Here is a 15,392-nt window from a genome sequence, read left to right on the forward strand (position 1 = left end):
AAAAAAAAAAAAAAAAACAAAAGAAAAAAAAGAGATTACACACTGGGTACAGTGTACAGTGCTTGGGTGATGGGTGGCACCAGAATCTCAAAAATCACCACTAAAGAACTTATACTTAGGAGGGGAGTGAAGTGGACTTTGTGAGGGTCCTTGGTTGTATTTTTTTTTAAGTGCACTGATTTTGTGTTGGTTGGCCTCCAGCCAGTAGGTGGTGCTTTCAAGAGTGCCTTAGCTGCAGTAGTATAGGGAGGATACAAGCTTGCCCTTGGGTCAGGCAGTGGGCGGGGCCATAAAGCTCTCAAGAGATTAAGTCCTTTGTCTTCAGCTACCAGGGCCAGTAAAGAAAGACCATCATGTGGGGGCATCATTTGGTGAGTCTGAGCTCAGAATCTCCTTGGGCAGGGCTTGCTTCGGCTACTGTGAGGGATGAAGTTATGTTCCCAGGGGGATTATGGCTGACTCTGCTGTGTCAAACAGGTCACTAGGAAAGTGGGGGAAAGCCTGTAGCCACGGGCCTCACCCAGCTCCCACACAGCCTGCAGCCCAAAGGGCCAGTCTCATTCCCACTGTGCCCCCACAACAGCACCAAGTTTATTTCCAGGCAGCTGATGAGCAGGGCTGAGAACTTGTCCCAGGCTACAGTCCTCCCAGCTGAGAAAGCAAGCTGACTCACATTTCCTTGGCTTTTTAGTATTTCTGCAATAGTTAGTTCTTGGAGCAAAAATTCATGATGTGAGTCTCCATATACTCCACACCAAGTGGGAGCTGCAAATTAGTCTTGCCTCCTATCTGCCATTTTTCCCCAGACCAAACATTTATTTTTAATATTAAACCAGCTTTGCATTCTTGTAATAAACTCAATTTGATTGAGCTATAATAGCCTTTTAATATAATACTGGATTTGGTCTCCTAATATTTGCCTTAGAATTTTTGCACATATTTTCAGAATGGGTGAGATTAGCATATGAATTGGCCATGGTCTCATCATAAATCATATGATGCAAATTAAGTAATTTGAGGAAAGTTTAATTATGAGACTGTTTTCCAAAGTGTGAAAATGTGGTCAGAGTGAAGGAAACCAAAGGAATAATACACTAATCATAGTTTGACAGCCCTCACCACCCCTAGACCTCAAGGAAAAAGAGGAGTAGACTATGGGATCTTGTACCAAGGAAGTGCTGCAGGTAGTAGACCAAGCAAGAACTGACTCTTCTGCACCATCCAGTTTGTTATTCATCATTGGCAAAACTCAGATAAAAGCCAGAGAGCAAGGAAGCCCACTGATGCAGCCCATGCAGTTCAGCCTTCTGAAGTACAAAGACAGGTAGAGAAGGGTGAAAATTTTTCAGAATGAAGATAACCTGGCACTGCCTATAATTTTCCTTTCTTATAATATCTTTATTAGGTTTTGGTTGTAATCATTTGGTAAAACAAGTTGGGAAATGTTCTCTCCTTTTCTGGAAGAATGTGTGTAAAATTAATGTTGTTTCTTTAAATGTTTAGAATATCACCCATTGAACAATATTTTCCTCTGATTTTCTTTGTGGGTTTTCAATTTTTTTATTTTTTTTTGAGATGGAGTCTCACTCTGTCACCCAGTCTGGAGTGCAATGGCACCATCTTGGCTCACTGCAATCTTCACCTCCTAGGTTCAAGCATTTCTTCTGCCTCAGCCTCCCAAGTAGCTGGGATTACAGGTGCCCGCTGCCATGCCTGGCTAATTTTTGTATTTTTAGTAGAAACAGGGTTTCACCATGTTGGCCAGGCCAGGTTGGTCTTGAACTCTTGACCTCAAGTGATCCGCCCACCTCAGCCTCCCAAAGTGCTGGGTTTATAGGTGTTAGCCACCACTCTCACCGGTAGGTAGTCAATTTTTTAAACTTTTTGTTATGCAAATTTTCAGAAACACACAAAGATAGACTAATACAATGCCTTACTATACAATGTGTGGTCCATGGAACCACCAGCATCAGCATCACCTAGAAGCTTGTTAGAAATGCAGACTCTCATCCCCACCCCAGATCTTCTGAATGAGAATTACTTTTTAATGAGATCCCCAGAAAATGTGCATGCCCATTAACGTTTGAGAAGCACTGTTGGGGTGTGGTGGTTTGGGTTTTGGTTTTGGTCTGCTCATTCTATCAGTCACTGAGAATGATGAGTTAAAATCTCTCACCTTAATTGTGGATTGATTTTTCCTCCTTTTAATTCTGCAAATTTTACTTTTTGAGACCATGTTACTTGGATATAAATGTAAAATTGTTATGTCTTCCTGGTAAATTGAAACCCATATCACTATGGAGTAGCCTTTCTATTCGTTTTCTTTCTTTACAATCTACTTTGCTGACATTAACATTCTTGTATTAATGTTGTCAAGGACAGTCTGTCTAGATTGATAACCTTTGTTCTTTATGTGGAGAATTTAATCCATTTGCATTTCATGTCATAATTGGTATACAGTATTTGGGTTTAAATCTACCATGTCACTCCTCTTCCTATGTGTCCCACTGATTATGTCTTCCATTTTTTCCTCTTGCTTTTTTTTGTATTGGATCATTATTCCATTTTTAGCCTCTGTTAACTTGTTTTTATATACTCTTTTACTGATCATTAAATGGTTACCCTAAAGGTTAAAACCTGAATCTGTGTCTTATTAAAGTCTAATGTAAGTTAATACTTTTATTGCTTCCTGGACAATTAGTACCTTAGAATGATTTAACTCCATCTGTCCCCTCTTGATTTCTATTGTTCAATATTTTTATTTTCTCTATATTTCAAATACTACAAGATTATTTATAGCCAATACTCAGCTGGATTATCAAATTAATTACTCTTTCATTGTTTCTCATTCCTTCTTCTATCCCCATTCTTCCATCTGGGATCCTTTGCCTTGTGCCTGAAGAATATCCGTTACTTCTCTTAGTGCCAGTTGATAATGAATTTTCTCAGTTTTTCTTTGTCAGCAAATTCGTTATTTTACTTTCACTTTTGAAAGATATTTTTTCTTTTTTTTAAAGATAGGGTTTCACCAAGTTGGTCAGGCTGGTCTTGAACTCCGGACCTCAGGTGATCCACCCACCTTGGCCTCCAAAGTGCTTGGATTACAGGCGTGAGCCGCTGCGCCTGGCCAAAAGATATTTTTCTATATTGAATTTTAGATTAGCAGTTATTTTCTTTCAGCCTATTGAAAATATCATTCATTCCCTTGTCATTTCCTTTGTATCTCTTATTGCTACTCTTTTGAAAGTATTGTGTTTTCTTCCTCTAGCTTCGTTTAAGATTTTTAAATAAGTTTTGGAATGTTCTCAGTTATCTCTTAGATATTGCTTCTATTCCACTCTCCCTCTTCTCTTTAGTCTTTTTTACTGTATCTTGTAGGTCTCTTAATCTCCTTTTGTGCTTTATGTGTTTGGGGAGTGGTGACTGCTTCATTCTGGATATTTTCCTATTCAGCATTCTCTCTTCAGTCACTTCTACTGTGCTCTAAAGTCTACCCGTTAGTTCTTTCTTTTAAATACTGTATTTTTCTGTTCTAGGATTTTCGTTATTTTATATAGTTTCCAGTTCTCTGTCAAAAATTTTCAACCTTGTCATTTTTCTTCAAATATATTAAACATTTTAAATAATGCTGATAACTTCAATATCTAGATTCCCTGAGGATTGATCTCTGTAGGCTGTTTCAGATTTTGATCATATTGTCTTATTACATGCCAAACATTGTATGTTCAAAATTACAGAGATAACTGGAAAATCAGGATGTTGTCTTCCTCTAGAATAGATTTATATTTGCTTCTATAAGCAAATATAAATGATTTGGAGCAGTTCCATATCACTGTTATCTAATCAGAGATTAAGATGATTTCAAGGTGGGATTCACTCCCTGAAAATGAAGTCTTTCCAAGTCCTGGTCTCATATTTGGGGAGGGTTGCCCATACCCCTCCCTTCTTGAAGGATACCCTGAACCCTTTTTATTAGAAGAACTGCTCAGTTTCTCAGTATCAAAATTGAAAATTAATACCCTATCTGGAATTGCCTTCTCCAGGATCTCAGCCTGTAATTCTTTACAGCCTCATTAGCTCTCTGATGCTAACAAATGTGTTTCAAACAAATGTGGGTTTTTCCCCCCAACTTTTTTCAGTTCTCAGAGAGAGAGTTGGTTTGAATTACCTTGTTTGCCATTTCTAGAATGGTTAAAGGTCAAATGACATGATGACAGAACTCCTCATATTTATAGCATTTGCTAATTTTAATATTTTAATCCCCTACATCTGTACAGCATTTAGCAGTTTACACAATCTTTTTTTATACATTTTATCATTTAATAAAGGAGGTATTAATATCCCACTTACACAGATGAGAAAACTAACTCTCCAAAAAGGGCAAATGACTCAAGCAAGTTTACAACAGCCTAAGGACTGAGATGATACTCAAATTTAAATCTAATTCTCAAGTCTAGTTATTTACTGTGCCACAGATATAAACTTTTGTGTTTTAACGTTTATTGTTCTACTTATCAATGAAACAATGTAAACTTACGATTGTTTTGCTTTGTTTAAAAATATGATTCAGCATGATTCCACCTTTCCACTGATAGACTCAAGTTCCCAGAACCAGATTAGAAAACGCATCGTACTTGAAAAGTTGAGTAAAGTGTAAGTATGTAATTGTCATTCCAGCTTTTTAGTATTTTTAACTTAACATTTATGAGCTCATAATGTATAAGTATTATCCTCAAATTTTGAACATTTTGAAAAATAATGTGAAAATTTTACATGGATTTCTTTACTTGAGAAATTTGAATTTTTAAGATATCCTATCCAACAAATAGAAATGTTTGTGTAGAAGACAGAGGCACATCATAAAGAGGAAGGTTGAGATTGTGGGTATAGAAGACCCAACTACCTTATTCCCACTTAATCAGTGAAGTCAGGGGAAAAATATCAAAGCTAGACTCATTTAAATACTGATTTGCAGTAAATGTGTCACAGCAGTTTCACATATGAATGTTATTACAAAGTTTTAAGGGTATGTTAATTCACTCTGCATGTATATTCTTGGAACAATTTCACACTCAGCAACTTGAGTTTTTGTTCAACTCAACATTGCACTTTAGCTTTGAACTTCACGTGGTGGAAATTATTGTTCTTGTAATTAGCCCAGTCCTAAATGACATTTAAAAATTGCTATCTTGGCTTTTCTTTCAAAAGGAAATTGAAGATTTTTTTTCCAGAGGTATAAGGGCTGTATTGAATTTTTCAATCCGCATTTTCTTATTTTAGCAGAAAACATGGAAAAGTGTATCAGTCATTGTTTAAGCGTTGTGAATATGAAGTCTTATTTTGTAGCAGTTTGAAAATAAGGAAAACATTTCACATTAACCAAGGCACAAAGAAGAGCGAAGACAAAACCGATTGTGATATAGGAGTTTTTTGTTGTTTATGAAAGGTGTTGGGTTTTTTTCTCATTATCAAAGTTAGACCTTTTTGGTTTTTATATTTGAACCAACCAGTTGTAAAAAGTCTTTATTTTAGAATATCAGAGGAAATTAAATCTGTACTGGATATTAGATGGCATGAAGGAATTGTTAATTTGGTTGGGTATGATCATTTTATTGTGATTATATAAGAAAGTACCTTGGTATTTAGAGATAAAAATGGAAATGGTTAGTGGTCAAATGACATACTGACAGAAATTTACTTTAAAATATTACTACAAAAAAAAAAAAAAAGGCCAGGTGTGGTGGCTCATACCTGTTATCCGAGAACTTTGGGAAGCTGAGGCAGGGGGATCACTTGAAGCCAGAAGTTTGAGACCAGTCTAGGCAACATAGTATGACCCCATCTCTAAAAAAAATAATAAAAATTAATCAGGTGTTGTGGGGCTACTACTCAGGAGGCTGAGATGGAGGATCGCTTGAGCCCAAGAGTTTGAGTCTGCAGTAAACTATGATTATGCTCATGATTAAACTGTTCTCCATAGTGGTTTTTCTAATTTATATTCCTACCAACACTGTATTAGGGCTTCCTTTTCTCCACATTTCTCACCAGCATTTATTATTGCCTGACATTTGGATTATGCCACTGCACTCCAGCCTGGGTGCTGGAGGGAATGAAAAATGGAGCAAATGTAGCAAAAATTAATAAATTAAATCTAGAAATATACATGAGATTATTGTTATTCTATTTTGGAACATTTGTGAAACTTCCATAATAAGAAGCTTTTTATACTGTCACACTGATCTTAAAAAGAAGCTTAAAAAAAATAACGTATACTTTAGAAGATGAGGCAGTACAAAATGGTTTAAAGAAGGAAGTAAAATTTACCTGTAATCCCACCCCTCAACAATGACTATTAATATTTTGATGTATATCCCTGACATATATATGGCATATGTATATTCATTCTATTTGGTTCTCTCTGTGGATAAACCTAGAAGGAATTAAATATGTTTGATATGTAATGTATATGAAGTACAACACTATTATATAATACATGTTTTTATAAAAATAGGACAATACTATGTACACATTTTTCACTTCACATCTATCATGAATATCTTTTTATATTAAAAAACATAGATTCACATTATTTTAAATGTCTTATTCTATTAAGTGGGTATATCATAATTTATCTAACCAATCACCTATTGATACATATTTGTTTCCAATTTTTCACTCTAAAACTTTCTGTAACAAGCATATTTTTTATGTTTATCTGATTATTTCCTTAGATTAAATTTTTTTCATAGTAAAACTATTGAGTCAAACACACTTAAACTGTTAACATATATTGCCAAATTGCTCCCTAAAACGGTACTAATTTTCACTCCCACCATGAGGATTTAGTAAGAAAAAATAAACTCTCAGATTAGACCATTTTAGGGACAGTTGTGTTTTTTCCATCTTGGTCTAATATTTGAAAATAAACAGGTAAGTAAAACCAGGCACAGGAATTTAAATAGCTGCCAAAATGATTTTGCATTTCAGTGCTTCACACTCAGTAACAGACTACAAAGTGGAATGTGGGGTTACTATGAATGTTTCCTTATGAGTTCTCACCAGTCATAACCTAGGTTAACTTTTAAATATGACTGCTTCCACATAAATGCCATTATTACCTATGGAAAATCCAGATCTAGGCATAACCCAAAAAATGGTTCCATATAATTAAGTTTGTTTTAAAATAAACGTAATTTTTTTATTTTCAGATTGCCTGGACTTCTGGGTCCTCTTCAGATTACGTTGGGAGATATTTACACACAACTTAAAAATCTTGTTCGAACTTTCAGGTTAGTGTTAATATTACAGTTTTCCTTCTTAATTATTTTGACTTTATTTATTGCCTTGCGGAATCCATAGGTAGACTAAGGCACAAAGAACATAAGTGACTTACTTTCAGTGTCACAGATCTAAATACAGTATTCTGTTTTCTCCTCCACTAAACAACATTATTTCTCTCTTTTATTGAATACAACCTTTACTTGCTCAACCCATTATATATTTCACTTTGGATAGTGTATATGAAATAGCCTAAAATTGAGAAGGAAACTTACATCTGTGACACAAAGCCAGTAATACTATGGGGTTTAAGTGAAATAGTAAATATATATTGGATGACCCACACTGTGCTAGGCATTATGGGCAATGTAAAAGAAGCATAATGCCACCTTAAAGGAAGAACTCTCCTGTGTGAAGATCACATGAGTACAGTGAACAGTACAAGACAGTGGGTAATTTAATATTGAATTACACAGAACAGACTTAAAGTGCTAAGAACTATAAAGGAAGGGAGAATAGAGTATTGATATCAATTGTGAGTGAAATTGTTGTGATGTTTCCTAAAACTATCAAGATAAAAATACTGAATCAGGCTAAGACTAGGCTCTCTCTACCAAGACGTATAGCAATAAGCCTTTAAATGCCTTATTAGTAGAGGTGTACCAAATACACATTTTGGGCAAATGCCAGTGACCGAATATTAAAATCAACATTTGCCTGTGGCTAATGTTGCACTGACACAGAATAAACTTATAGGGTAGATGAATTATTTCATCCAAGAAATTTATCATATATATTCATTATTATAATTTATTGCTGTCAACAGTAGCAGATTTTAAAAGTGTAAAAATTACAGTACAGGAACAGTTTCTTGGCACTGTCAGCTGTGAGATTTCTCTTGCAGTCACATACTGTACATTGGTAACACCTAATAGACAATCATTTTAAACTGGCACATTTAAAAACATTACTAACCTTTCTGTACACCAAAAGTAATTCAGGAAAAAGTTTTTCAATAAGGTTTTTACTAGAAAGAGGTTTGTATATAGAATTCATAGTTTGAGGCAAACCTCAAAACTTCTGTCTTCAAAGAACTGTCTTTATTTGCTAAAAAGGATAATTTGTAATAATTTACATTAAACTATCAAATCTTCATAGATTCAAAACTATAGATTTCTTAAAACATTCTTCCAGAGACTTCTATAGTGAACTTTGACTAAACAAAATGTACTTGAGATACTAGTTCAGTTTTCTCTGTTTTAACACTTTTTAATATCTTGATTAGATATTATATTTGGATTATTACATATCTGTTGTTTATAAAATTTAGGAATTTTTCCAACTCATGATAGTTTGAGGGGACATTGATTTTCATTCATCATCACAGATGTGAAGAATTCCCCAACAGAAATTTAAATATAAGTCTTTAAGGTTATTTTCTTTAATGTTGTGACTACTAGTAGGTAATATGTTTCTACAAAGTTTGAGTTATAATAAAATCTAATGTCTATTTTTCTGTTTTAGATTATTTAAAATTTTTTAACCTATTCCCAAGATATGTTCTTGAGAAAGTAGTCAATTTAGTATTCAATATTTGTACTATCAATCTATTTTCCTAAATAATTAAAGTTATTACTGATTGTTTTATACTTAAAATTAGGCTTTCACAAGCATCATTAATTATTGTGGTATTTTATTCTTTAGTTGGCTGATAAAACAAGCACATACAGACATTTCACTTCATTTTATCTAGGATGTTTATATTTGAAAGTGAATATTTAGGTAATGATAAACTGAATGGCATGATGGTTGTAATTACTAAGATTTTTACCCCCATTAGGTATCATGGAAACTATGCAATTCGAAGATTATTGATCACACACAAGTTCAGGGATGTAATCCTCAGACTGACCTTGGGCTTTGTCAAAAGAGGGTTTGAGCAAAATAACAAGTCCAAAGCTGAACTTGTCTGTATGCAGTGTGCCCTGTTAGTAATGACCAGAGACATTTTTTAGGTACCCTATTCTATACCTATCACAGAATCATGCATCCAGAAGGAGATAAAAAGTGTTTAACAACTATCTACACTGATGATAAAGGTTAAATAGATACACATAATATGGAAACACTGAAGTTTAGGATTTGTTCAGGATTTATCAGGGAATAAATATCATACTAACATAAAGTTGAATGAGGGAAGAGGAAGGTCAGATCAGGCAGAGGCTGATCTTTTTTTTTTTTTTTTTTTTAAGAGACAGGGTCTTGTTTAGTTGTCCAGGCTGGAATTCAGTAACGTGATCATGGCTCACTGCCTCCTTAACTTCTGGGCTCAAGCAGCAGCCCGGCTAATTTTTTTTGTTAAGTTTTCTGTTGAGTTAAGGGGCAGTCTCACTATGTTGCCCAGGCTAGTCTTGAACTCCTGGCCTCAGGGGATCCTGCTGTCTCTCAAAGTGCTGGGATTACAGGCACAGGCAAGAGCCACAGCTTCTGACCATTTCATTGATTTTCTTTTATTATTATTATTATTATACTTTATGTTTTGGGGTANGTGCAGTGGCGCGATCTCACCTTACTGTAACCTCCATCTCCCAGGTTCCAACGATTCTCCTGCCTCAGGCTCCCGAGTAGCTGGGATTACAGGCACAGGCAAGAGCCACAGCTTCTGACCATTTCATTGATTTTCTTTTATTATTATTATTATTATACTTTATGTTTTGGGGTACATGTGCAGAAGGTACAGGTTACATAGGATACACTTGCCTTGGTGGTTTGCTGCATCCCTCCCCCTGTCATCTACATTAGGTATTTCTCCTAATGTTTTACCTCCCCAATCCACCCACCCCCTGCTATCCCTCCCTTAGCCCCACCCTCGACCCCCAGACAGGCCCCAGTGTATGATGTTCCCCTCCCTGTGTCCATGTGTACTCATTGTTCAACACCCCCTTATGAGTGAGAACATGTGGTGTTTGGTCAACTTCCTGCAGACAACACTTAATCACCATTCTGAGCAAACTGATAAAGTTACTCTGTACATATCAGAAAAGATTAGAATAAGCCCTCTGGTCTTCAGCTACACTTTTTTTACCTAGCTTATGTAGAATAGATCAACTAGCAATTTAGTTTACTTTGTCTGTATTTTGTAGAAGAATTTTTTTCTATAGATCTAATTTGATGTCTTTTTAAAAAACTATTCTGAGGTTCTTGAAACTTACTAGAAACTTTAGGAAAAAATGTTGGGCTACCCCAGATACTTCTGATTAGTGAGATTTGCTCAAATTTAGAGGCTGACTGGAATCACCTGGGGAGCCTTAAAAATTGCCACCTGGGTCCTACTCGCCCCACCTTCCCATCCCCAGAGGGTTCTTATTTAATTGGTCTGGCATATGGCATTCAAGGGACAAGATTTTAATGCTTTCCAAGTGATTTTAATGGGTAGTCAAAGCTGAAAATCTACTGCTCTAGGGCATAATGCAAAAATAATAATAATTTAGGGACTAATACCTCACTGACCTTCCCAGTCCTTTGGTTTTCCTGCTTGCTCCCTTCTGGCAGCTAGTCAATAATTTTAGAACTTTTACTGAATGGAGACAGATAATTGCGACATTTTTCTATTGTAGTGATTCTTCACAGTTGGTTTTTTTCTCCTACATCTAAGGACCTCTTTATTTTTTCACCATAGAATTGCTAAGCAGTGGCTGGACACAGTGGCTCATGCCTGTAATCCCGGCACTTTAGAAGGCCAAGGCAGGCAGATCACGAGGTCAGGAGATCGAGACCATCCTAGCTAGCATGATGAAACCCCATCTCTACTAAAAAATACAAAAAATTAGCCAGGTGTGGTGGCACACACCTGTAGTGCCAGCCACTCAGGAGGCTGAGGCAGGAGAATGGCTTGAACCTGGGAGGCAGGGGTTGCAAGTGAGCTGAGATCATACCATTCCACTCCAGCTTCGGCAACAGAGTGAGACTCTGTCTCAAAAAAAAAAAAAAAAACTAGGTTTTGCTTGAAAAGAAAAAAAAAAAAAAAAAAAAAAAAAAAAAAAAAAAAAAAAAAAAAAAAAAGTATTGTTAAGTAGTGACTAATTTGTGTTTCTTAAAATATTATTATTTTTAATGAAAAATACAGCCAGGCACATTGGCTCACACCTGTAATCCCAGCACTGCAGATATAAGGAGACAATTCAAATGTCCTTTTCCTCTTATATTTATAAACTATTATCACTTTTTTCTGTCATTCCTGTGTTGTGACTTTAAGTTCCTTCCAGTTACTTTGTGCATTAATTTAAAGACTTGATTATATGACATCTGAGATTTGCCTCAAAATTATCTAGATTAGCAGTGGTGTTGAACATGGGGTTATATAGATCAAACATGGCTAACCGTGAGTTGGTAATTGTCAAAGTTGTGATGTGTACATAGGAATTTATTTTATATTCTCTCTACTTTTATATGTTTGAAATTTAATAAAAAGTTTTGGGAAAATAAGCCCAAAAAGTATGCATTATTTTGGTAGGAGGTGTTATAAAATTCTGTTCCAAAAACCTTGGTGTTATTTATTTTTGAAAATCTATATTAAGTCAAAGTTTAAAGCTTTGACAAAAATTGCTTAAATTGGCTTCACTGTCCTTCGGAAAAATGTCAGTTGCTTAGAATACAGAATGTCTCTGATAAGATAGCTGATTTGGATGAAGTCTTCAGATTCCAGGTTCTGGACAATGTTGGCAGGTCTGTGACAGTTTGTAGGCTGGGGCTGCCAGGTGAAGCCTCTGGAAAAATGCCATATTGATGACAGTAACTACTGCTGAGAAATCTTTTCAGTCAATACTAATAGTGGGAAAGAGTTGACATAAATAACCATATCCTTCTCTCTGAAATGACAGTTAATAATAGGAACTTGTAGAACAGTGATTCTCAAGCCAGTTGTGCATCAGAATTACCTGGGGAATTTTTAACAACTATAGATGTCTGGCTCCACCCTAGAGATTGAGTTTCATTCAGCTAGGGTTGGGCTCAGATATTAGTATTTTCTAAAAGCCTCCTAGATGACTCTAATGTGTAGCCAGAGTTGAGAGCCTATTTTGGGACCTAAACATAAAGCAGCTTTTTCGGCTCTTTGTAGAATTTCCCCAGTGAATAGAGCTGTCCTTTCCACTGAATTGCATTACAAATCTGCTATCTAGAATGTTACATTGGTTTATCTGTCATAGTGTAAAGCAGGTTCCATCAGAATCTGCTTGATAATGATTCACTGTTGAATAAACATATTTTTCTAAATTAGATTTGAATTAAAATTATATTTTGATGGAAAAGTCAATTTTAAATTTCATCAGTGATGAATCAAGGTATTTCAATCTGTATGAATTTCAATGTTTTGAAAATATCTGCTTTTTATTTATGTTTATTTTTGAGACAGAGTCTTACTCTGTCACCCAGGCTGGACTGCAGTGTTGTGATCTCAACTCACTGAAACCTCTGCCTCCCAGGCTCAACCAGTCCTCCCACCTTAGCCTCCTGAGTAGCTGGGACTACAGGTGCATACCATCATGCCCAGCCAATTTTTGTATTTTTTGTAGAGATGAGGTTTCACCATGTTGCCCAGGCTGGTCTCGAACTCCTGAGCTCAAGCGATCCACCTCCCTCAGCCTCCCAAAGTGCTGGGATTACAGGCATGAGCCACCATGACTGGTCTGAAAATTCTCTGCTTTTTAAATGTTTTCTATCAAATATTACTGTTTCCCTTTTGAATTGTCACTCAAACAATAGTAAATATATTCATTTAGCATCTGTGCTGGAAATTATTTTGGCTCAGCAATAGGAAGAATATGAAAACGGGTAAAATTTTGCTAGTCTGCTACTAGAAGTACTTTGAAGTGAAAGCAAAACATTACTTGTGTTCTCTCCAGTGCCTGGAACAGTGATAATACAGCAGACACTCTAAATAACATTTTTGGTGAATATATAAGTGAATTATGAAATCTTAAATCTGTCTTAACTCTAGGAGATTTGAGTGTAATAAAAAGGAAATACTTTTTTTTCTTTTTTTTTTTTTTTGAGATGGAGTCTTGCTCTGTCACCCAGGCGGGAGTGCAGTGGCGCGATCTCACCTTACTGTAACCTCCATCTCCCAGGTTCCAACGATTCTCCTGCCTCAGGCTCCCGAGTAGCTGGGATTACAGGCATGTGCTACCACACCCAGCTAATTTTTTGTATTTTTTGTAGAGACAGGATTTCACCATTTTGACCAAGCTGGTCTTGAACTCTTGACTTTGTGATCTGCCCACCTCAGCCTCCCAAAGTGCTGGGATTACAGATGTGAGCCACTGTGCCCAGCCAGAAAAGGAAATTCTATTCTTTTGACATTTTATTTTATATGCTTATCCTTCTTTGAGCTAGCTCCTTTGGCTATATACTAGATACTGTTTTATTTGCTAGAGGTACATCAGTGAACAAAACAAGACAGATCCCTACACTCATGGAACTTACATTCTGATAGAGGGAATACATAAATATGCCCTTTTCCTTTTCTCCGTCCATTCTTCTTCTCACCCCAGAAGCATGGAAATTGGATGGTACTAAGGAGGAAGGAAGTTGCACATTTAAATAGACTGGTTAGGGAAGACCTCATTGAGAAGACACCATTTGTGTAAAAACCTAAAAGGAGGTGAGGGAGCAAGCTGTGTTGCTGTCCATGAAACTATAGCAGACAGGGAATAGCAGGTTCAAAGACTCTAAAGAAGGAGCAGGCATGGTATATTTGCAGAATTTTAGGTTGCTGGTGAGACTAGAGAAATGAATGAGCAGAAGCAAAAGTGGAGAGAGATGTGGTCAGGAAAGGATGGGATTGGGGTTGGGTGTAGTACAGACTGTATGGGCCTTATATCTGTGATCATTCATTGACATTTACTCCGAGTGAGATGGAGGGCAATTGGTAGGTTCTGAACAGAGGAATGACGTGGTCTAACACACATATTTAACAGCATCATTTTGGCTGCCCAGTTGATAATTACAACAGATGGGCAGAGGCAGAGAGACCAATACAGCTATTAATAACCAGGGCTATTTTCATAATCTAGGTAAGAAATGGTGTGGCTGAAGAGAAAGTAGTGGAGGTAATAAGAAGTGATCAGATCCCATTTCAAAGGTAGAATCATTAGATTTGGTGACTGGCTGGACATGGGATGTGAGAGAGTCAAGTTTAATCACAAGATTTGTGGCCTGAGCAAATGGATTCTGGAAGGATAAGGTAAGCCATTTACTGAGATGGGAGTGTCCACAGGTCCTACCTAGTTTTGGGGGAAAGATGAAGAGCCCAATTTTGCCTCTACCAAATTTTGAGATGCCTGTTAGACATCCAAATAGAAGTGTCAAGTGGACAAATAGATATAGAAATCTGGAATTCAAGGAGGAGGTCCAGGCTAGAGGTAATAAATTTGAAGTTGTAAGCACATAGTTTCTAATATTTAAAGTCATAAGATTGGATAAGAATGTTTGCTTATACAGGAGAGAAGAGACCTAAGGCCAGAGGCCTTAATATTAAAAGGTCTAAGGAGAGTGCTCATGAAAGATGGGGGAACCAGGCAAGTGAAAACCAGGTGAAGAAAATGTTTCCTGGAGAAGGGGGTGATTGTCAAATGATGGACAGATTAAGATGAGGGTTAAGAAATGGCAATGTCCGTTGGATTTGGCAGTATGGCTGTCTTTTGTGCAGTTAATCCTCACAAGAATTTTATGAGGTGATATTATTGTCCTTATTTTACAAAATTAAGTTTCATAGTCATCAAACATCATGTCTAAAATAAAACACTACTGAGAACAGATCTGGGTATTAAACCCCTGTCTCTCAGACTGTAACCATTATACACTATACTTCATTTTTATATCATCTAGGCTTTTTTAAATTTTGGAGAATAGGAAAAGTTCAGATTAATATAACAATATACATTCTCCACTCAGAATTAATAGACTTTAATATTTTCTAAAATTTGATTCAGATATATATTTTTAAATAAAATAAAATGTTATAATTTATTCAAAAAATATTATTTGAATGCCTACTGACTGCCAGCCACTTGTTCTGGAAACTTGGAATAAATAGTTAAGTACACAAAGACTCT

At 36.0% G+C, this 15,392-nt stretch overlaps 1 protein-coding gene across 5 annotated transcripts in view; it reads left to right on the forward strand.

The window, feature by feature from the left end:
- RPAP2 (RNA polymerase II associated protein 2) overlaps positions 1 to 15,392 on the forward strand; it is a 123,920-nt gene that overhangs the window by 28,266 nt on the left and 80,262 nt on the right. For all 5 annotated transcript variants that reach the window (XM_017544154.2, XM_017544153.2, XM_037744137.1 and 2 more), the window contains 2 exons: positions 4,571 to 4,653; positions 7,209 to 7,289. In XM_017544154.2, the coding sequence (XP_017399643.1) occupies positions 4,571 to 4,653; positions 7,209 to 7,289 (164 nt within the window). The remainder of the gene's footprint in view (positions 1 to 4,570; positions 4,654 to 7,208; positions 7,290 to 15,392) is intronic.

Source organism: Cebus imitator, unplaced genomic scaffold (assembly GCF_001604975.1).
Source record: "Cebus imitator isolate Cc_AM_T3 unplaced genomic scaffold, Cebus_imitator-1.0 Scaffold166, whole genome shotgun sequence".
NCBI classification, from domain to species: domain Eukaryota; kingdom Metazoa; phylum Chordata; class Mammalia; order Primates; family Cebidae; genus Cebus; species Cebus imitator.